Consider the following 23,128-nt stretch of genomic DNA (forward strand, 5'->3'; position numbering starts at 1 on the left):
CTTCTTCTTCTTCTTCTTCTTCTTCTTCTTCTTCTTCTTCTTCTTCGGCCCAGTGATGAGCTGTCTCCCTTGTCTGCGGATCAGCTAAAGCCAATTCTGAAGGCATCCGACGGCCGGGAACGTCTGGAAGCCCATGAATTCTTTTTGAGAGCAACTTCTGAGGGCATTGCCTTTGCACTTTGTATTATGAAAAGTAAGCGGGATGCTAAACATCCGTCACGCATCAATCACGAATCCATCCATCGCAGCGCCATTTCAGCTATGGCTGCTCCAAATTACACTCAGGTGGTTGGTATTGGAGAGGCGTCGACCTCTGGGAGGAGAAACGCGCAACTTGGAGTGCTCGCCTTTGCTTATGGATCTCCCTAGAAAGAGTTCTCCCGTAATCAAGAACTAGACGCGGTACCTCGGGCATCCTACATCGGTCCGGGCAGTCCTCATTTTACGTTCAGTCTTCTGGTCTACTTCCTTCACATTCATCAAGCCCCTCAAGGCCCGAGAAGAGACCGTATGATAGATGGATGAGATGAATGACTGCAGTGCATCAAGCTCTCCTAGTCAGCCTCGTAGATGTCGTTGGAGGCGGCTAGTTGGGCATCGTCTATCTGTATATACCTAGCCGCCCACATTATTATCGAATCTATCAGTGGCGGGGTCTGGTCCTAATGCCATCGCGAAACGGGCTACACGGCTTCTACGACCAAAACAAGCGACCAGGAAGAGGAGGAGTGATATATTTCACATGAAACGCCTACTAATGCACTAACTATGGTAGATACAGTCCGCTCGCTCGGGCAAGCCAACTCAACATTAACAATAAACCGAGGCTCAAGCTGTCCTACCGCAGGAACCGGCCTAGAGCACCACCGATATTCTTTAGATCCAGCAGGAAGGTATCATGGCCAAAGAGCGAGATATCCTCGCCTAGCTCGATGTGTTCGACACGATTGTTGCCACCCGCGCGAAGGGTATCGGCGATCTCGCGCTGTTGCCACGCTGGGAAGAGAATATCGCTGGCCACACCCATAACGAGTACCGGATGGTTTTTCAAGGGAGTAAGGCCCTTGACAAGATCGCGAGGAGCTCCTGTGGGTTCTTTGGATGCAGCGGCAGGCTGGTCTAGCGGTCGCACGGAGGCCGTGGCTTCGGGCTGTTCTTCATACGGTTTCTCAGGCAGGGTGAGGCTGCATGCAAGATCGGAGACGCTGGGGGCGATACCACCGCGCTCTATGCGAGCCTCAGACTCTGCACGACGGCGCTGTGTCTCGGTCTGATGGATATGGCCTAGATCAAACAGGTCCATAGCCTTGGAGACGTACAGGAGACTATTGGGATCATACTCCAAGCAGAACTTCTCGCCCGCGTGGTCGAGATACGTCTCGATCAAGAAATCCGGACACAGCGCAGGCTGCTTGCTAGGGTCTGCGCGTCTCCGACCAAATCGCTGCTCCCACTCAGGTCCACTGCGGTAGGTGACGGTAGCGATCTCGCGCGCCAGCTTCATGCCCGAGTGTGGCGGGATCGAGTCATAGTAGAAGCCGCGCGCCCACTTCGGGTCCATCATCAGCACCTGTCGCTGTGTGTGCCTCATGGCAATGCTATACGGGTGACTGCGCGCGCAGCCACTGATACTGGCAATCTTGCCAACTCGCTCTGGGAACAGGACGCCGGCAGCCAGACTCTGCATGCCGCCCATACTGGACCCGACGCTCGCCGCCAGTCTGTGGATGCCCAGCGTATCTAGCAGCCGGAACTGCGCCCGCACCATATCATCCAGCGTAAGGATAGGAAACCGCGTCGCGTACCGTTTCCCATCGGAGGGATCCACCGATGACGGCCCCGTGCTGCCGTAGCATCCCCCCAGCACGTTGGTGCAGATCACAAAGTAATTGTCTGTGTCGAGTGGGAGTCCGGGGCCGATAAACTTCTCCCACCACCCCGGCTTGGGATTTGACTGCGTGCTGTGTGCGTGGCTCGACGCCGACAGGCCCGTGTGCAAGAGGATGGCATTGCTCTTGTCGGCATTGAGCTGGCCCCATGTTTCATATGCAATCTCGAATTCGGGCAGCACGCCACCCCAGTCCAGGAGGAGCGGGTCCTTGCAGCGGAACTGTTCGTGCTGGCCGGTGGTATAGGACGGTTCCGGGCCGGATTGCAGCGATCGAGCCGAGAGAAGCGCCGACTTAGCATCTTGCGCGTCGAGACAGGGAAACGACAGTGCCGGATTGGAGGAGTCTTTGGAAGCTTCTGCCGCCGTTGCAGAGGACATGCGCGGAGGCGCCGTATGCAAAGGTCTCATGGTGCTTGCCGACCATGCTGTCGGCGCACCGGGGAAAACGGACGGCGACTCGGCGATTCGCAGGCATGATAAGGCTCGAAGGGTACCAGACACAGAGCGCGCGACGACCGAGCGCATCGTTGCGACACAACGCTCAATAATAATGGCGACGAAGGAAAGACTGTCATCGCCATCATCTTCACGATCATGGGCGGGTTTTCTGGGGTTGCCTCAGGCCACCAACACATGGCGTCATCGGGAAAGGCGGTGATTGGCAGAGTGAGGATTACATAACTGTTGGCAGCAGCCGTGCCTCTGATGCATGCATGGATAGCTACAACATATTATAGACTGGGCCAAAGGATGATGGTGGGGGTAGTGTTATGCATCAGCCTCTTGTTGGTCTCAAAGCGGCCAGCACGGATTGCCACACACGGGCAGTCAATGGTAAGATTTGGCCTTACGCAGTCTTTCGGACACGAATGGGAATGACGGGTGGTCCGGTGAGGATGGGGGGGCGTCCCAGCAGAGTGACCGATGGCAACCCGATGTTTCCATAAGGAAATGTGTCCCATTCTATCTTTACGACCTTTTTTGGGGCGAGGGCCGACCCTTGGTTCCAAGTCAAGAGTATACGTATGCGTTATTCTTTCTCAACATTCTCTGTTGTACTTCGGTCTGTTGATTCATGATCGATTGATTCCATGATTCTCCTGCTCCTTTTGTCTCCCTAATCAATCGTGGGCACATGACAGAGTAGCAATGGCTGGAAGGAGTTGGGCTACTGAGGCAGTTGATGCAGAGATGGATATACACCATTACAGTTTCCACTTCCAACCGAACCCGACCATCGAGTCCCTCAACTGTAGTCTTCCGACCGTGACTTTCCAAGATGGGGCTCACTCCTGTCCAAGCTCTGATTTAAATAGAAAATCGTAGTGGCAAAAAGCAAGGAGGGATGTTTGTGAGACTGGACTGCGTCCATCGACCAGTCTTGTATAAGGTGTCGTTTTATTATCGGGCCGGAGGTGTCCAGCGCTCGCCACTCTTGATAGACGGATTTTCTTTCACAGAGGCTTCTTCTTCGTCATATCCATTAATCGTTCTCTCTCTCAGTCCGGATCTCTCTCTCGCCGCCATACATGACATTTCCCTGTGTCTGTGTTTTCTTCAACAATACTCTCCTCTGCCCCGATCCATCAGCTATCGTCCCATCCTCCAAGAACTTCTGTGCGTGGGCCTAGCCCCCTGCCTCGCTGGTGGCCTTCACTGGGGTTGGCGGCAGGCTGCAACTTGCCGCGGTATTTGTTTATCTATGTGACCAGCACCGAGACTTCTAGATAACTTACCGGCGCTGGTAGTTGTGCATGAATCCTATCTTTCGGAAGGCCAAAAAATGAAGCAACAATAATTGTATTCAAGTTCCTGCCACATTTACTCGTACAGCTCTAACTTATACATGCCGGCTATCCAGTCTGCAGTGTATTCATCCCTGAGGTCAATATTCCTCTTCTATGGTGGACCAGTCCGTACAACCTCCCGTTCGACCACTTCCCAGGTCTCATCTGCCACTAGTTTTGTCAACATTGGCCATAGGCTACATTTAACAATTTCCGGAGACACAGGTGGGCTCGAACTTCTGCGCATGTATTCGGCATTGTAGGGTATTTGCCGTGGGCTGTGTCGGAAATGGTAGGTATGTTTCTGGCGATCGAGACGCTGCTTCAGTTCGTAACAGTGCTTTATAATGTCCCCGAGCTGTTGCTGGCGCTCTATTTTATCGGTAGTTGAACATTGTGAATATAGCTCTTCCACGGCATTCCCAATGCTCGTACTGATATCTTCTAGAGTAGAGCTCGAATCAGAGGCCACTGCTATGCTCATAGCCAGACGCCAGAACTGCCAAGCCTGAGGTGGGCCTACAATTCGGTCAGCATGTTGTAAGTCTTAGGGCCGTTCCAATTGTACTTGCATTCCGATGTTTGTATTTTAATATCGAGATTGAGGAGACAGTGGTTCGGGATAGATTTCTCAAACCCAACCATAAAAGGGGCAAAGATTTTCTCAAAGATACGATCTGCCACTTCTATGTGGATAGATTCCCATGTGTGGCCATCCGTTGGTGGATGTGAATGCTCATAACCGTTAGCGGTGCTGGCCGGTAGACAAGGGCTGAAATTCCTTTTCACCCATTGCTCAATGTCTTGACAAAGCTGACGCATTGTTCGTCTTGCCCCTTTATCAGTAAGAGGATTTGTGAGGATCGATAATACGCGGTCCTCTTTTACCGTCTTTTTTGCTTGTTGGCGATAGCCTTCCAGTAGTTCATCCTGTCGCTGTATTTTGTCCTCGGCCAGACTCCTTGCCCCCCTTTCTTGATCTGCTTGTTGACCGATAGCGTTCATTGTCTGGCTTTTGTATTAAGCATCTTATGAGGTATACCAGAAGTTTTGTTAGCATACCTGTTCGAGAAACTCGAATCCAGATACTAGTTCTTGCATGCCATCGTTTTCTAATATAATGAGCCGCGTCCAACGTGACTGAGAAAGAAGCCAGTTGCATACCAAATGATGTGAGTACCTTCTGTCCCCCCATGTTAGGGAATAGCAATGCCTTGGCTCAAGGAGACTTTTGAGGGTGGAGTAAGTCACCGTTTAAGTGGGACTCGGGAGTTTGTGGTGTCAATTTTTTTAAGGACGGGTTTGGGACTGGAACCTTTGGATGCCACACCGAGTCCGCGTCTCCGACGCCCACTTGGGCTAAGTGCAATTAACAGTTATCTCATCACCAAATAATGGTTATGTCAAGTGATTATCAAGATTTTCTTAGCGTATAGAAAATTGCTAGAAGGGATACGTCAGATTTAGACAGAAGCGTCATAAATCCTGATGAATGTATTGTCGAACATACTTCCAAGACAATTTACATCCTCCACTCCTCTCCTTCGTGATCTTGTCGTTCCTGGCTTCTATCGCTGCTCCGATCTCCCCTGGGACTAGTGATGATCTACAGAAAATTCCACTAACTGTCCAATAATATATGTTACAACCGTGCCAAACCCTTGAAAGGATGTGGCAAGTGTTTCCAAAAGCCAGAGAAATAGCGAGATCACGGAGAGAAAACGAGCGAAGCGAACTCTTGTATTGACAACCCCTATCTATCAAGGCGGCGAGCAACACCTCAGGCGTCCACGTCATCAATGCTTTTATCAGACCCTACGAAGGGTCTATTTAGGACAAATTTCCTTTCTTAATATACTGGCTTGTGAGAACATGGCTGTTTGCGTTGCAGGCTCTTTGCCGGACTTATCTAACAGCTCCCTCGCTCTCAAGCTCGCTCTACTTCCTCGAAACTTGCATCTCCTGCTTTTCCACGGACGTGTGACGTGCCCTCGCTGCTACCTGTCATCTCCTTGTTCTGATTCTCCTCCGATGGGGATTCGCTTTCATTGATGTTCCCTTTTCGTTCGTCTATCTGTTGCATGAAATCACTGAGGTATTGCTTCGGCGTCGTTTTGGCCCACGTGAACTGTGTCGAATATGCTCTTGGGGCGGCAAATATTCCATCAGATTCTTCTAGATCCCGTCCTTTGGTTTCAGGGAAAAAGAAGGAGATGATTGGCAAGTAAGAAAAGCAGATGACGGTATAAACGATGAAATACCGATACCCAATATTTGTAAATGCGGGAGGAGTGATCTCGACAATCAACCAGTTGAAGAGCCACGAGACGGCAGTCGAGACACCACAAATGGCGGCACGCTGTTTGGCCGGTGCGATCTCACTGGCGTATAAAAATGGGAAGATTAAGGATCCAACCGAATATGCCCAATAACAAAGAAAAATAAAGACGACAGCAGCCTTTAGAGCGGTCTTGTTCGACATTCCTAGGTCCACGAAGAGAGCGTAAGAGAGCCCGAGGCCACAGAACATTCCAAACGCCGCGACGTGTTCTCCACGTTTTGACGCCTTAGACAACTTGGACGGCCAGACGGAAACGGTCGTGACAATGCCGCCGGCTCCATCAACAATAAAGACACGAGAGAAAATGAACTGGGCGAACGAGAACGAAGTGTCCCCAATTACTTGAGTACAGGTCGCACAAAAGATCGCCTTTCGCCGTCCGAACACATCCCCAAGAAATGTACAAGCCAACGCGCCAAATGCGCCACACAAGTTGACGATTGGGCACCCACCGCCGCCTGTACACAGTAGATAGACCCCTTCTGGGAGAACACTTAGGCATACCATCATCATCTCCTCTTCTTCTCCTCGTTAACAGGCCCCTGTCGAGAGTCTGCAATCCTCTTTTATGCGATAACAGGACAAACAGAATTTATCTCCTGGCCCAGTTCCGCGATGGAGGACTTTCCCAAGATTCTCTCGCCATCTCTTGCAACAGCAATGATAAAGCGGACATCATTATTCTCAAGAGGGATATGAGTTTCGAAGCCGGTCCGCTCATGCGCCAGCAGGCGCTTGCCTTCTAGCAATGTTGAGGTCTGAGATGGGACCGAGAAAATGGCCCAGTTGTCATAGTCCGTGGCACCGTTCCAGCTCATGTAGAGATCAGTTGTATGCGAAGTTGTGTGATTAACACAGAGAGCAGGATCCCAGTGTGGAGTAGCCCTCCACGGAAATTTGAATATGCGGTAGGCATTAGCCGAAAATGTATCCTTGCCAAACTGCCCTCGGAGCACTACGTTGCCGTCTCCGTCATATTCCTTGAGTTTGGGTATCGATCCGTAGCCCAGCAGCATGTGGGCTTTTTTTGGGTTCGGAAGGAACTGGAAGCTGCCTTGCGTTGCGCTCACGATATGGTTAGTTGGATCTGTCAGCTCGTGGATTCTCCATGCCTCCTTGTTGACGAGGTCGACGTGGATGACTAGTCCTGTTGATGGGCCTGGGTCCCCATGGTCCATGGCAGCGTTGTTGTAGAGACTAAGGACCAGGCTTTCGTCGGTTTCGTTATGAATACGGACATCATGTTGCCATGCAAAGCTAACATTGTCACTCTTGAAGTCGCCGTGGTTATCATTGTCACCCTTTAAAATACCGAGTAAGCGGATGTACCCAACATCTATGAAGCTTAGATATACCCACAGAAAGTTGCCAGCGGACAGAGCCGTCCTTGTTAATATAGAAAACAGAGCGGATATGCCGAAAGTTGACCATATATCCATATTTGGCGGAAGTAACCGAGTTTATATGGTAAGCGTCCCAGGCCTCATGCAACATTTTCCCACCCCTTACGGTAACACTGGACTTGGAAATCGGAATATGCTCGAGTGCATCCCATTTGAACAAGACGTTGTTTGTTTTTATGTCGATTTCGTAGAACAGAGAGTCCAAAACCCACATGTCGGGCGTGCCCCTTCTAAGATGACTAGTATCTGTTTGGGTGAAATTGAGAGCCGAGACTAGCATGGTATTTCGAGGCGTGATGTAATGCTCGTGGCCATCGATATAGGAGTCAAACCTTTTCCCGCTCGGAGTGCGAAAGTCATCGTGCAGAGTGACTGTGTAGATCTCTTTGTATGTGCTGTCGAGGATATGCGTTGCTCCATATCCCAACACTCTTAGATCTGGCTGTGCATCCCAGTATGTGATCACGTCCTGGCCGAATAGCTTTTGCATCTTAAAATCTAGGTTCTCCCCGTGCGGGCCCTGCCACACCATGTCGCCATTGTTGTCAAAGATTGTTGGAGCGGTGCCAGCCTTGTTGGACTTTCGAACGCCTATAAACATGTACCCGGGGTCTGTTTCGCCTGTCGCGCTGAGTGACAGATGGGGGGGCTGCCAATTTCCTGTCTGAAATGATTTATACGGCCAATCCAGTTCCCCAAGAGCCAGCGACAACAGCACATATAGAATGAAAAAAGAACACGCCATGATGAAGTTGACGGATGCCTAAGTCTTTAATCGACAAGGCCAAAGTTTTGTTTCGAAAAAGTTGAGATTACGGATAAGATGTAATGATACCATAGTTCTGAGACCCTCCGATGTGTCCGTGATCTCACCGTTTCCGTCGATGGCATAGATAGTGGATAGCGGACCCGTCCATGGTACGTTATTTATGTGCGATCCTTGTTATGTATCGTGGACAAAGGTTGAAAGAGAGTTCTAGAGCACATATCTTCGCTGCAATGGTCGAACAGTCGGAAGCTGGCCCGGGCCTATAGATATCAGCTGTTGCGGAAAGTGTGTCAAGACGCCTCGCTGCAGAATAATTGTCTTATTTTAGGTTCTGTAGCGTCGCTAAAGGAGGCTATATTACGGTAATAAGCTGCTATAACGAGCCATATAAATAATCCGTCAATATGAGAAGATAAAGAAACAGTCTAGTTCGGAAAAGTGAAACTAAATCGGTCTCTTTGTTCAAAATCACGAAGTCGGGGATCTTTAAACCCCGTTTGGCAAGTGCTGAAGGGGAAGCGGATATGGGCTTTCCAGAATCAATTAGAATTTGGTCTTGGGTCGCAGGATGCCCGAGTGAACAGTTCACAGGCAGTCAGATTGGTGCATGAGGTGGGCATGGTTCCGCAGCTAGATGGATTGGCGGTAACGGCTCGCGCCATCGCCGAAAATCGAGCTGTCGTCATCGATGCCGGAGACCGGCTGACTAACACTTTGAATGAGTTGTAGTTAGATCATGTATATATGATGTTCTATAGTAGTTACACATTCAAAATGATTACCAATCATGGCGAGGGAGTAGGAATCGTCTCCCACCCTTTCTGACCCGGCTGACGGTCCTCGACAATAACCTGAAGGCCACGTCGACCACAAAACCCATCGTTACCCGCAATGCGCTCCACCGTCTGGAAGGAGCCGCCGTTTTCCTGCTTCTCATTTACCACCCACACCGTGTCCTGCACGCTCTGGCCGAGAGTCTCGGTGCGCCGTGGATTATACCACGGGAGACCGACGAGATGGTTGCCCACGGTGTGGATGAAGGAGTAGAGCTTCTCGAAGCGGCGGGTGATAGGTAGCCAGGACAAGGTCCGGCTATCGTAGGCGACGCGGACAAATGGGTTCATGTAGATGCCCGTGTCAATTATTTCGTCGACGTTGGTCTGCGGTTCTTGGATGTCCGCGTGGATGAGGCAGCATTCCGAGCCTTCCCAGAATAGATCACGGCCTGCTCGAAAGCGGACGGGCGATTTTTGTACCATATCTTGTGTCGGAGGAAAGTGGTTCTCCACTGCCTCAGGGCTGTTGGACTTGTTCGTCCCTTGCTGGAAGTACTTGGCGTCAAATGCCACCATTCCACCCCAGCAACTGCGTACCCGCACGGCATCTTTGCCCGCGCGGACATCCTTGCGACTCTCACCACCACCAGTCGTGGCGAACCAGGGGTAGAATGGGAGGCCCATGCTGTAGCCCTGGAGATCGCGCGTGGCGTATGTGTCGTAGAATTTGAAGGGGTTGTCGAAGTCGACGGAGCAAGCCGCCCGGTACTGTGGGATACCATCCTCGTTGGCGTTGGTGGAGAAGAGTAATTGAAGTGTATCGATGGGTTCGAAAAGGATGTCGTTGAGGAAAAGAAGCTTATCATACCGGATCTCCGGTTGCTCATCTAATGGCTTCAACGCCCGATTGCGCACTTGGGCCAAATACTCGATGCGCTTGACTCGTTGGTCGCCGCCGGGGACGGTCACATGGGGCAGAGTGGTTAGGTCCAGATGCGCTTCCGCGACGATGGCTTTGGGGCAGGGAATTTGCTGCTCAAGCTCACGCAATGCATTCTCCCCTTCTTCCCCGCTGTCATTTTCATAGATGCTCACAAACACATTATCCTCCCCTAGCAAGTCGATCAACTGCAGAAGCTGTCGGCCCCATTGGCCACGCGCCAATTCCCCGCCGCGATCATACAAACTTGCCGCAATAAATACCTTTTCGTTTCTTGGGTTTCCTCGCCCGGGGTACGTGGATTCCAGCGTGGTCTTTTTCAGTAACTCGTAATGCGGCGGTGGATCGGTGTAGGAAGGACGGACGATGGAGGTGAGGACAACGAGCGCAAAGATAATGCCAAAGACGACATGGATGTAGCAACAGCGTCGGCCACGACACAGGAGTCGGCGATGGCAGCCTGGGCGTTTGGAGCCCGCGAAGACCGGGCGTGAGTTGGTCTGTAGACGACGATAGCCGGAGTAGGTGGATGAGAAGATGCGAGACCACCAGGGTTGCTGGACGCGAAACCGGGCTCGTGGCGGAGCTTGTGATTCGAAGTCGGCATCATCAAGATTGAATGTCCCCTGAGAGTCGAGAGACGAGCGCGAGCCCAGCTCGTACTCATCCGGGTGCAGCAGACGGGCCGTCATGGCGAGCAGTGCATGTTTTCCGTCTGGTCGCGTCAATAATATTCAATTCCCCGGACAGTTAGAGTTTTATGCCTGAGGTGTCGGCGCACACCGCCCCAAATATGTACTTGGGAAGGTCTCGGGGAGACGCAAGCTACATCGGGCAAGTGAGTGAATAAGTATTGATTCATTGACTTAAATGTGCTCCACCTGTGCACTACACTACCTCCTCCCCGCAGGCGGCTTCTTAGCAAACTCTGGATTCAACGTCCACTTTCCCCGTCCATCCGCCGCACGGCTAAGTGTAGCAACCTTTTTGAGCATCTCCTGGAACTCTGCTATCCGCTGCGGTGTGTTGCAGTAGTGGCTAAACTCATCGATGAGCATCTGCGAGTACACTGGCCCGCGGCGGGAGGCGATGTAGTCCCGGATCATGGCCAGAAAGTCCTTGCCACGCGGCATACGCGTTGGCGCGGGAGAAGAGGAATCGGCAGACCGCACCGAAGCGCGAGGGTTGAGATTGGCAACGAGACTCGCAGACGATGGCCCCGCGCCGGCAGGACGCGCCGAGCTACTGCTCCCGCCGGACCGGTCCCGGCCCGCGATGCCGAATTGGCCGGTCCAAGTGGGCAGACCGATCGGGACGGTGCGAGCGGTCTCGCCCGCTTTCCGGAGCTCTTCGGCGGCTTCGTCGGCGACGCGGCGGGCTTCGGCTTCGATTATTTTCGGATCGGCGCGCACTTTGCGTTTTCCGTTCACGATCTCCTCATGTTCGAGTGCGGCGTGCACGTTCGACCGGGCGAAGATGCCTTGCATGATCCGGTCCTCAGCGTTTTTGACGTTGCCTTCTTTTTCCGGGTCTTCCGAGTCATACTTGAATTCTTCAATGGAGGCGACGCCCTGGACAGTGCTAATATCGTCTTCTTTCCGAGACTCAGAGGGGGGGTTGGGTTGACCCTCACGAGATTTACCGGGTTCGTTCTTTGCTTTTTCACGGTAGGTAACCTGCGCATCTTTGAATAGCTTTGCAGTCTCCAGGTCTTTTTCATGCTCGTCCGAGAGAGTAAACAGGTCGTAGAGATCACTGAGGTTGAAACCTTCCCGAGATTGCGGGTCGCGCGTGATTTTGTTAGTCAAGAATTGCTTGAAGATCTGTCGGTGATAAATTTTCTCCTCAATGGTGCCTTTGGTCATGAGGCGGAAGATTGTGACGTCGCGTTTCTGGCCTAGCCGCCATGCTCGCTCGCGCGCCTGCATGTCAGTAGACGGGTTCCAGTCAGGATCATAAATGATCACCCGGTCGGCGCCAGTCAAGTTGATTCCTATACCTCCGACTTTGGTAGTGAGTAAGAACACATGAACACTAGGATCTGAGTTAAACCGATCGACCATGCTCTGGCGATCCTTGATCGGAGTAGTGCCATCCATTCTGCGGTAATTGAAATCACCCATCCACCGGATGAACTTTTCCAGAATATCTAGCACCTGGCGGGTCTGCGCGAATAACAAAGTCTTGTGTCTGGTGTCACGCCATACTTCTAAGAGACCTTTGAGCACCTGCATCTTGCCTGAGCGCTCGCTATTGCCGTAATCTGCTTCTTTTGATCGTAGCGCGTGGTCTGCTAGGTCCGGGTGGTTGCAGATTTTGCGAAGAAGGTCAATGCCGAAGAGGGCATTTCTCTTGCCTAGATGAATGGACTTCATGTCATCCGATTCTAGGAACCGACGGTAGATGGTTCGCTGCCACTGTGTCAGATTGCAGAAGATGACCTGTTCACTCTTCTGCGGGAGGTCTTTCGCAACATCGGCCTTGAACCGCTGGAGCAGATAAGGACTGATGGCGTCTTTTAGGGTTTCCGCGCACTTGGCAGCGGTCTGGACCTGGAGGTTGCTTGCAGAGGCATATCCGCCCTGGCGAATGGGGATTTCAAACTGGCTCTTAAAGTTCACCAAATTCCCTAGGCGCATCGGAAAGACAAAGTCGAAGAGGGACCACAGATCGACTAAGCTGTTCTGCATAGGTGTTCCTGATAAGATGATGCGGTGAGGGGTGCGAAGCTCTTTACAACTGAAGGTGATACCGGCGTCTGGATTCCGAATTTTGTGGCCCTCGTCGAGTATGGCACATCCCCATTCAACATCAACAAGAACATCTGCATAAGACTGCAAACCAGAATAAGTGGTAACAAGAACGTGCCCTTCCTCAGTGACTCGGTTGATGATTTTTTTCGCAGCCTTTTGGCCCGCAGAGAAATGGCGCGAATGGTAGCCGCCTATCAACTCGGCCGTAAGTGCTTCCTCGCGGGTGGTTTCCTTGCGAAGGTTGACCATACCACTGCCAGACGAGTGTAGAATTGAGACACGGAAAGGTGGCCACCAACGATGAAATTCATTGACCCACTGTTCCATGAGCGTTGCAGGACAAACAACCAGAGCAGGCTTATCGAACATTTTGCTGTGATGCAGTGACGCCAGATAAGCGATGGCCTGGATCGTCTTGCCGAGACCCATCTCATCTCCGATGATTCCTCCCACCTTTTGTTGGTGGAGCTCCCAAAGCCACTGGACGGCAGTTCGTTGGTAGCCAAAGAGGAAACGATTGATATCGCCAGGAATGAGAAGTCCGTTCGTAATCTCCTCATCAGGTATGGTTGGGTGCGGCTTGAGCCATTCCTCGTCGTCCTCATATTCATCTTTAACTGGAGTATCCTTCTGAGCACGCTTGCGGGCGCCGCTGCGTTTGCTGACCCACTTGGTGAGACGAGATTGATAAACGCTTTCATTACCATCATCGACACCGCTGAAGTCCTCCAGCTCTTCACCAGACACGTCCTTTTTACGCTTGCTAATGAGCATGGGCTCGGGGACGGTGTCTGGCATAAAGTCGTCCTCCTCAGACACATCATCAGCATCTTCCGAGGCAACATAGCTTGCGGAAGAATCCGCGCTGGGAGAAGTTGACACACGAGTCCTGTGCCGTTTCTTCGCCTCTGGGCTTGAATCGAGCTTCCGTCGCTTTCCTTCACCCGACACGGTGCTATCAGAACGACTGTCCGCACTAATTTCGTCAAAGCCAAACCCGGGCCGCGCTAGATGAACATGCGATGCGGTAGGTTGGCCCCTTAATTGTTCACGCTCCTCGTCTTCGTCATATTTATCTTCAACATCGATGAGAGCATCGTGTAGGTTGGCAAGCGGCCCATTCTTCGAATCCGCGTTCACAGCGGCGAATGGAGTGATTTTTCCAGTGCGGATGAGGTAGTCACGACGAGACTCGTTCGGCTGCCGTCCCGAGCCGGTGACCGCAGTAGGGTTTTCCTGTTTCTCGCGTCTCTCGTCGATGCGCTTCTGGATTTCCATCACATCCTTGGCCAGGCCATTCTTGCGCGCTTCCAGTCCTCGCAGCTCGTTCTCGATGCGTCGCCGGGTGACAGCGCCAACTGGCTGCTGTAGACGATGCTGCGCCTTCCGCACCTGAGATTCGACTCTCCTAGGGGTTGTATCAGCACAGCTCTCCTGGCCAATATATATAAAGGTGCCCTACGCCTTTTCGTTGAGAGCCTTCTCTAGCCGCTTGGTGTCGTTTTCCTCGGCCCTCTCCGCGAGGGCCTTGTCTGCCTATATTGGGCGTGAGTGCTATGCGTGAGAGCCCATGGATGGTTGGCATACTTGACGAGTGATGTCTCTCTCAAGGTCATCCTGGTCGCGCACGTCCGCCTGAAGCGCCCGAAGGCGACTAGCCTCGTCAGCGCCAACCGAAGACATAGCGGTGGTTTGAGGCTCTGCTCGAGTTCGAGTTCTCACGAAACTAGGAAGACATTTCCGCAATCAGCATGCTATAATTTCCAGTGCGGACCCTATGCCTGCTTACCTCGAGCACGTGTGTGAAGTCAAGGTAGCATGGGGATGAAGGGGAGAAGAAAGGAACGGAGGAAAGGAGAGAGCGCAAACAGGGAATCCCCGAGTGAGTAATAATAATGAGACTCCCACATCTTCCCAAGCAAGAGGCAAATTTGGTGGCAGAATACACTCACCGCCTTTAAGGCCGCTCCGTGAGCCCACAGTGAGTGTCCAGGAGCAAACACTGCGGAAGAACTCACCCGAGGTCTGGGACTACCAGCTTGCCGATCGCATTGTTGCTTCGCACCGCCACGGCTTGTTTAAATCAACAAGTCCTCGAATGTCCGAGTCCGCCTCCCTTCGCCAAATCCACGCCCTAATATAGCGAACATGCCGGGGATACATGCCCACTCCCACCGTCGGCGTTGCCGCTCACGAATCCGTTGTCTCTCGAGGGAACGCGGGGAACCTGGTCCCTTGAACCTGTGTCATCCACATTTCATCTGCCACCATCACACTATCCTGATTGATCATGACTGTTGTTCCGTCCTTTCCTCAACGCCTGTTGTTATAGGGTCGACGGAATGGAACTGTTCGAGCAGTTCCCTTTTCATCACAGATATCGTGATGGCTGGTACGGCCGCCTTTTGTTGGATGATGTCGGTGGATGAGGCCATTCAATCGATCAATCAAAGTTCTATTAACCTGACAGAGCCTAAATACGCCTTCCACATACAATCCTTAAAGAACCTTCAATCAACCTCTGGTTGGCCCATATTGACCAGCTCAGGATGTAGTTCAAAGATCAGTCCCCACTCGACGCTTCCTTTGCCGAGGACACCAAGGGGCCTTGTGGAAATATGCATCTAGAACTAATAGCCCCCATGCCGCTAAATGTATAATTCCAAAGGGCATGTTCGTTCGCGGGAGGGCCCAGAAAAACCCCATTGAAATGCTATATTTATCCACTCTTGAGCGAGCCTTATATGGTCAGAGACTTCGAATTTTTAAAAGAAGAAACTCATACTGAAGGAATGTCGGGGGAAGTTTGAGCTATTATTTTCACCACGAGCAATAATTTTCACCCAATGGGAGTGTGTATCTACTCTAAGGGACGTTTTGGGGTCGGATCTTTCCGATCAGTATATTGGCCGCGGTTCGCGGAGTCCCGGAAGTGAAGCGGGACACGGTGCGATGCCGGACAGTTGAGTAGAGCCTGTCGGGCCACAGCCTCCGCTTCCTGCTTCACCGGACAGAATTCACGGTTCTGTGGAGGTAAAAATCGAGGCAGTATCGGAGAACGGAAGTGAGATCCGTATTGATCATAGATAATGCGTCGTTTCGCCATATCTCCTTTGAATAATCCAATCTTTTCTGAATTCTCCGCGGCTTGTGGCGGCCGGCGCTAACGGGGTATCTCGTCTACCCCATCCATCGCCTTCATGAAAGCCAGCCCTATGCTTAGAGCGCCAATTGAGGCATTGCACGATGTAACCTCGAGGGTAACCTTAAATTGATCATCGCCTTTATGGGGAGACAGGGGGAGACTGAACGCTTTAGAGAGTCCATGGGTCTGTGCCTCGCCCCACTTACTTTGCTAGCCGCAACTGAGTTGGAGCGGGGTATGGCGCTGTTAGGCAGGTTTTCGACTTAATTAGGAACGCTGTTGTGGGGATCGAGAGCAACCAAGCTGTCAACGCAGCATTACCCCGCTCGACCCTGTGCCTGGATCGGCTAGTAATGTAGCATAGCTTCTTTGGACACGATAAGAGCATATCGTAAATGGCTTTCATCAGCCAGGACTTCCGCTTGAAAGCAAGCATTAAACATCTCCAGTGCGCCCACCTACCAGGACGCAATGGTTCTACTAGGCCGTCTTTGCGTGCTCGCTGTAGCTGCTTGTTTGACAACTTTTGCCAGGGCCGAGTCTGTGGACGGCATCAGAGGCCTCGCTAATCGGATTCTCAACGGACACGGCGATGCCTTTGATTTTGTATTGACTACGCAGAATGAGCCGTGGTCTCGCTGGAAGATCCCCGACAATGACAACTACACTGTCAAATCCTATGACAATGGCAAGATTCGCATAGAAGGCACTACGCTCAGCGCGCTGTCTAGAGGGTACGTCCTTCTCTATGATAGCGGCTTTTCGACCCGTTTGAACGTGTCAACTGACTCAATTCATAGCCTTCGTCACTATATGACCGATACGCTTCAACTTGACGACTACTGGTTCGTTGAACGCTACAAACAAGTCCCAGAGTCGCTACCTTGGCCCAAACATACCTTGGAAGGCGCCAGCATCGTGCCGTGGAGATATAATCTCAACACGGGTAAGCGTTACCATATCTGCTACAGGATGGCAGCAAGTTCCTCCGCTGACAGGAGGTACAGTGACCTTTTCATATACTTTTGCTTGGTATAGTTGGGATGACTGGGAGAAACTGCTCGACTGGGCCGCTCTCAGAGGCATAAATCTACACCTCGCGTGGGTCGGCTACGAAAAGGTGTTTCTCGAGAGCTTCCGCGACATGGGCATGACAGATGACGAGGTCATCCCTTTCTTCAGCGGGCCTGCCTTTCAAGCCTGGAACCGCTTTGGTAACATCCAGGGATCCTGGGGGGCGCTGGCAACCTATCGCTCTCCTGGATCGAATCGCAGTTTGATCTCCAGAAGAAGATTGTGGCGCGGATGGTCGAGCTTGGCATCACCCCAATCCTGCCGGCTTTTACTGGATTTGTCCCAGAAGCATTTAAAAGAGTGCGTCCCCAGGCCAATGTGACACAAGCGTCGAACTGGGGCGTTCCCAATGCCTACACCCGAGACACGTTCCTCAGCCCACTCGACGATGCCTTTACAGAGCTGCAGCACATGTTCATCACAAAGCAGATGGACGCGTTCGGCAACATTACCAACATATACACCCTGGACCAGTATAACGAGATGTCTCCTGCCTCTGGAGATGTCAATTATTTGTCTGGCGTCTCTACTAGTACCTACAAGGCCCTATCTGCAGCAAACCCTGCAGCGATTTGGCTTCTCCAGGGCTGGCTGTTCTACAACGAGCAATCTTTCTGGACCCAAGAGCGGATAGACGCATATCTCAGTGGAGCTGAGGGAAGAGATAGCATGCTCATACTCGACCTTTATTCTGAAAACCAGCCGCAGTGGCAGCGCACCAACAGCTACTCTGGCCGTCCTTGGATATGGTGCGAGCTGCACGACTTTGGCGGCAACATGGGCTTGTTTGGCCAAATCACCAACATTACAGTCAATTCAGTGGAGGCGCTACAGGACTCGGACTCATTGGTAGGCTTTGGGCTAACTCCAGAAGGCTACGAGGGGAACGAAGTAATGTAGGACCTGCTCCTTGACCAGGCTTGGTCGTCGACATCGATCGACACGAAGCAGTATTTCCGCGAATGGACCACCCTCCGGTATGCTGGTGCATTGGCTATTCCGACATCTCTATACGATGCTTTGGAAATACTACGAGCAACTGTCTACGATGTGGCTGATCCCGACGTGCCCTGCGTCGGCGTGGGACTTTTCCAGATATTCCCAGGTCTGACCGGTCTTCTCAATCGCACAGGTCACTTCCCTGCTCCTACAGCCATCCCGTACGATCCGAAGGCTCTGGTGAAAGCGTGGAGCCTGATGTTTGAAGCTGCGAAGAAGGAACTCTCGCTGTGGCAAGTCCCAGCATTCCAGCTTGATTTCGTCGACGTGACACGACAGGTGATGAGTAACGCCTTTATTGACATCTATTCCGATCTTGTTCAGACGTACAACAACACCATGTCGGGATTCGCGGAGCCGAACAAGAAGGCCTTCTCGTCTCAAGTTCGGAACGTCGTGTCTGAGAAGGGCAAAAGGTTGCTCGAATTCCTTTCTGCCATTGATCTGGTTCTCTCGACAAACAGCCACTTTACTTTGGACCATTGGCTAAGCGCAGCGCAATACTGGGCCAATGCTATCGGGTCAGATAACCTGATTGCTTTTAACGCGCGTAGTCAGGTGACAGTTTGGCAGATTGACTCGCCATCACTAGACGATTACGCGGCAAAGGAGTGGTCTGGCCTGACCCAGTCATATTACCGCGAGAGATGGGCCATCTTTGTTGACGCCCTTGAGAAGGCTACTAGGACGGGCTCCCTCAACGAGACTGCCATGAACGCCGATATCTCGGCATTTGAGAAGTCGTGGCAGTACGAAGGCTTCAGCACTAGTGGCCAGTCGAGGCTTCCTGTGGCTCACTTGGAAGACATCGTGCATAAAGTCCAAAGAGACTGGCCAGCTGTATTTTCTGTAAAGGACCGGGTGAATATATAGATTAGACAATACTAGATGATTACTATGCTCACAAACCTGTCACAGCATAGTTAATGTATAAGGATTGGCATACGCTATGAGGGAAAATCGGTGGGAACCAACCATACGTCAACCCTCGCTACTGTTCACAATCTCGGCACCCTATACAAAGTTCAAGGCAAACTAGATCAGGCGGAGAAGATGTATACGTGCGCACTGGCTGAATATAAGAAAGAGCTGGGGCCAGACCATACGTCAACTCTTCGCACTGTTATCAATCTCTATAAAAAGACCAAGGCAAGCTTTGGTATAGATCTCTCGCTTGGTTGGCTCTTTCGACTTCTTTGACGATCCTGCTTGACATCCGGACCTCCGAGTCGCTATCGCTCGTGCCTGCCTTGTTCCGTCGGGAGGAAGCCTTTGATCTGGCCTTCTTGGTGGGCACTCTTTTAGGTGTGCATGAATTGAGTTGTTCAGTGGAACGAAATGGCTGGGTTCCTCGTCTTCCGCATCCTTGGCATGTCGCTGTTCTTGACCCTTAGACAGGGGCTGGTCCTTGGATTGCTGGATTTGAGCTCGGTCGCTTAGCTGTGCTGCCATTATATGGCAGCTGGCTGCGACCTCCAATCCGCTCGACGACGCCTTTGTCGTTTTTTGAGCGCTTTTCCTCTTCCTCTGACTGGATTACAGACTAGTCATGCTTCGAGTTGCAGTTTCTTGCGATTGCTCCCGTTGCTGGAGCATGCGGCGGACACTGAGTCGCTACCCTTAGTGCTGGATCCACTTGCGGTGATCCCACGAGCTGGTAGTAGATGGCTGTAGCGATGGTGACGGCAGGTTGATAGAGAGAGAGGAAAACAGGCAGGCTAAATACGGAAGTGCGGCAAACAGTGCAATGTAGAGAGAAGTGGGTGTATGTCAAATTCTGCCACCGCCTCCCCTTCCCAGTAGTGCCAGTCGGGCGTCTGTATCCTAGTTTTATCATCCATCTTCCTTAAGAATTGACATCATTCATTTCCACTACTTCCTGATCAGGAGTACGGTTTCTACATCCGACAAGTCCTTGCCAGCCCGCTCCCAATACGGCTGCCAGCAGTGAAGTCTTCTGTTCGATTAGTTTCGTCCCATTACAGCATTTCGTCCCAGTTTGGGCCTGTGGGTTGTAGTCCACCAATCCGCAGCAATCCGCGTGATCCTGTGGGTCGGATTGCGGCAACATAATCACGTGATTCGAGCCTCTGTGTGCTTCACAGATGCCAATTTTATTGCTCTTTTTTACCTAAATCATCCTCTCTTATATCGAAAGAATCTGTATAATTTATGTCAACGTGCAGCCTTCTGCATGTAATCCATCCTCAAAAAGTATAGCTGCTGATGAAGGTGAGTGGGTGCCTGAGGTGTCAGCGCCCACCGCCGTTGTAGGTAGACCTTCCCTTCTGGGAATCTAGGAATACCATCATCATCTCTCTCCGCTTCTTCTTCTGCTCTTCCTAGTGATCCCCGATTCCAGGTCTTTGCCATGCCGGTCTCTGACTACCCCTGAGCCACGACCGCCATCAGCTGCGTTACACTCTGTAGGTCTGTATTGCGAAAGCTCAAATGGATTGTGTGGAAGCCTTGCCTAGAACCCTTGATTAGCTCGACAAGAGAGGTTAATCGTTGAAATAATTATATCATAGACGAGGCGCCGGTAGAAGAGTTGGGCCGAGAATAGGAGATCATAGGGTCGACATGTTGTCGTAATTAATAGTATAGCCGTTCTAGTAGAAAGTTGATGTGCCACAGATGCCGACTGCCATTAGACCTGCGTAGTTGGATTCTAGAATTCTGGTTCTCTAGCATTAATTGCGCCCCTAGCCACAATCCTCAAATAGCTAGCTTTTTATTAACTTACCGAATGCAATGACTGGCATCCGAATCAAAGTAACTCGAAGGCGATGTGCCCCCACTGCAATCCTCAACGTCGTCGGTATGAAGGATACACGAAGGAATGGTGGTAAGACCGACGCCGGGAATAGTTTCGACTTCGCTTTGGCCTTCCTTGAATTATCACATGCATATGTTCTATGTTCCATCAATTAGAGTCTGAAGAGAACGCCACATTCTATAAAAGCTAGGGGTAGATGTGGTAGATATGTTAGAAACTTTAGAAAAGTCACAAAACATTCTCACTTTATTAACTCGTATTGTCACATACAGCTGTGAGAGCCACACATATAATGGTCCCCCGTCTTCCATATTTATTTACAACTGAGCACGCACGCAAAGCGACTTCCACTTGACCATCCAACATGCACATACCCACTTTCTTACCTCGGTGCACTGCCTTTTTGTCCTTCATTCTCAGCATCGAGGTTCAAGTAGCCGCTTTATCCAACCATGGCCCTACAAACTTTGGCGAGAACGTCACCGACATCTACCAGTTCCAAAGCAATGGTTCCTTTGTAGACAATATTGCCTTTCGACCAGATGGAACTCTTCTAGCTACTCGAATTGACGTCCCCGAAATTTGGTCTGTTGATCTGCGCACAGGCGCTGGATCTCTCGTCTACAAATTCAGCCGCGATAGCCCCAACATCACCAGCTGCTTCGGCATTACTGAGATCGACCATGACGTTTTCGCCGTAATAGCGGGGCAATTTGATGTGAACAAGTTCGCTGCAACTCCAGGTTCATTTAGTGTCTGGAAACTAGATTTCACAGTCCAGCACAACGACCATTGCGATACTTTTTTTGATTGGCAAACGAAAAGGAATGAGGGAGAGAAGCAAGAGACCAGTCCCACCGTTTCCAAATTGGTTGACATCCCTGAAGCCAAGGCCCTAGGTGCCTCAACCCTTCTCAAAAGCAGAGACTCCCGGTTTCTACTTATCTCTGACAGCTCAGAAGGAATGATTTGGAGGCTTGATCTCGAAACAGGAGAATACAACCCTACTTTATCTGACGGATCCATGCTTCCTGCTCAGAATGGACCAGCTATGGGGGTGAATGGGATTCAAGTACATGATGGATATCTTTACTACGCAAGTGTCACCAAGAGAGAGTTTCGCCGGGTACAGATTGACGATACTGCGAGCGCAATTGGGCCTTACGAGCTAATACTGGGTGACATTACGCTTGATAATTTTGATTTGGCTATCGACGGAACTGTGTACTTTGCGACCAACACGGAGAACATGATAGTGAAGCTCACGGCTCAAGGAGAAATTGTTCAGGTTGCTGGAGGCAAGAATTCGACGGCTCTAGCTGGTCCAACTTGTTGTCGGCTGCATCCAAGTGGAAATATATTAGTTGTGGGCACCAATGGCGGGATAACTGCTCCTGTGAACAATGGGTTTGAGGAGCCTGGAAAGTTGGCTACGATTCGAATTTGACTGCTTCTAAGGTGCAAATTAGTATGACACCTGTTCATAAGGGCCCCTGAACCCTTTGGTTATATTTCAATAAATCGCATGTGCCTGTTAAAAATTTGGTATACCTCCGATACAGTTTCTCCTGGAGGAAGTTGTTTGATATTGGATGATAGCTTGGCCGGTGGATAGATGGCACGAGACATTGCCTTGACTAACTCTGTACTCTGGGAGCCGATCGCTCCCAAAGTGATAGTGTGGAAAAAACCCCCTCTCTCTTTTCTGACCGCCTACTGTCTGCGACCTATATTCTGCCGCTCTAAAACCTCCACAAAATAATCAAATTAAACTAATACCCATTAGAATCCATAATAGCCTGTACACGACGCGGCATGCTCTCTCAGAGGATATCTAAATAGTAAAATCAAGATCTTGCCATGCCTGCTCTGCGATACCAACTGGACTATCGAAAGTTTCGTCGTTATTTGGCATATGCAGAAGATCAGGTCGAATCTAATAAATCTGTCAAAGATTGGAATTCCTACAGGTCACATACAGGTTTTACCTCTCACCGCCTATTTCCTAGTTTGTATTAGTCTATTGTTAGTTAGTTCGCCCCCTAAATTGTCGGGCATCCCTGGATTTATTCTAATCAGAGATTAATTCATTCGTGAATTGCACTTCCGTTTTAGTACGTCGTACGGTCTAGATTTTGACAAAATCTTCTGTTTTAATAGCATCCATAGGTTCTAATTGGATTAAGATCAGGCGAATAAGAGGGGCATATCATGATCTCCCGCCCAGAGAAGCGACATAGTCTCGGACGATATGCGCAGTGTGGGATGGAGCATTTTCTCGTTGAAAAATCAATCTCGGATCAGCGAGCAACGTTAGGAGGATACGGCGGTATAAATCACGGATGACGATGCGATTAATGCCCCCTTGGGCTGTTTTTGGATCCTCATAGAGCGGAATAAGTCCAATTCGTAGAGTTGAGCCTGAAAATGAAGCCCAAAACATCTGCTTAACTTGGTAGCCCCTATACGGA

The 23,128-nt window shown here is 50.9% G+C and overlaps 6 protein-coding genes across 6 annotated transcripts; 2 read left to right on the forward strand and 4 right to left on the reverse strand.

Moving 5' to 3' along the window:
• Positions 1 to 838: 838 nt before the first annotated feature.
• On the reverse strand, positions 839 to 2,416 carry N7474_006206 (homoserine O-acetyltransferase family protein; the record flags this gene model as incomplete). Its single annotated transcript, XM_057197621.1, has 1 exon — positions 839 to 2,416. The coding sequence occupies one exon, from the start codon at positions 2,414 to 2,416 to the stop codon at positions 839 to 841; it is 1,578 nt and encodes a 525-aa protein (XP_057055017.1).
• A 4,169-nt stretch (positions 2,417 to 6,585) lies between these two features.
• On the reverse strand, positions 6,586 to 8,167 carry N7474_006207 (arylsulfotransferase family protein; the record flags this gene model as incomplete). Its single annotated transcript, XM_057197622.1, has 2 exons — positions 6,586 to 7,320; positions 7,379 to 8,167. 2 exons carry the CDS (start codon positions 8,165 to 8,167, stop codon positions 6,586 to 6,588), a joined length of 1,524 nt encoding a protein of 507 aa, XP_057055018.1.
• An 809-nt stretch (positions 8,168 to 8,976) lies between these two features.
• N7474_006208 (glycosyltransferase family 69 protein) lies at positions 8,977 to 10,599 on the reverse strand (the record flags this gene model as incomplete). The annotated part of the gene is made up of 1 exon (XM_057197623.1): positions 8,977 to 10,599. One exon carries the CDS (start codon positions 10,597 to 10,599, stop codon positions 8,977 to 8,979), a length of 1,623 nt encoding a protein of 540 aa, XP_057055019.1.
• A 201-nt stretch (positions 10,600 to 10,800) lies between these two features.
• Positions 10,801 to 14,343, reverse strand: N7474_006209 (DNA-dependent ATPase RAD26; the record flags this gene model as incomplete). Its single annotated transcript, XM_057197624.1, has 3 exons — positions 10,801 to 14,068; positions 14,123 to 14,196; positions 14,248 to 14,343. 3 exons carry the CDS (start codon positions 14,341 to 14,343, stop codon positions 10,801 to 10,803), a joined length of 3,438 nt encoding a protein of 1,145 aa, XP_057055020.1.
• Positions 14,344 to 16,276: 1,933 nt separating this feature from the next.
• Positions 16,277 to 18,751, forward strand: N7474_006210 (alpha-N-acetylglucosaminidase; the record flags this gene model as incomplete). The annotated part of the gene is made up of 5 exons (XM_057197625.1): positions 16,277 to 16,539; positions 16,606 to 16,751; positions 16,813 to 16,970; positions 17,081 to 17,728; positions 17,798 to 18,751. 5 exons carry the CDS (start codon positions 16,277 to 16,279, stop codon positions 18,749 to 18,751), a joined length of 2,169 nt encoding a protein of 722 aa, XP_057055021.1.
• Positions 18,752 to 21,021: 2,270 nt separating this feature from the next.
• On the forward strand, positions 21,022 to 22,104 carry N7474_006211 (uncharacterized protein; the record flags this gene model as incomplete). Its single annotated transcript, XM_057197626.1, has 1 exon — positions 21,022 to 22,104. The coding sequence occupies one exon, from the start codon at positions 21,022 to 21,024 to the stop codon at positions 22,102 to 22,104; it is 1,083 nt and encodes a 360-aa protein (XP_057055022.1).
• Between the last annotated feature and the right edge of the window lie 1,024 nt (positions 22,105 to 23,128).

Source organism: Penicillium riverlandense (assembly GCF_028828495.1).
Source record: "Penicillium riverlandense strain IBT 135883 chromosome Unknown utg000003l_segment0_segment0, whole genome shotgun sequence".
Taxonomy (NCBI): Eukaryota; Fungi; Ascomycota; class Eurotiomycetes; order Eurotiales; family Aspergillaceae; genus Penicillium; species Penicillium riverlandense.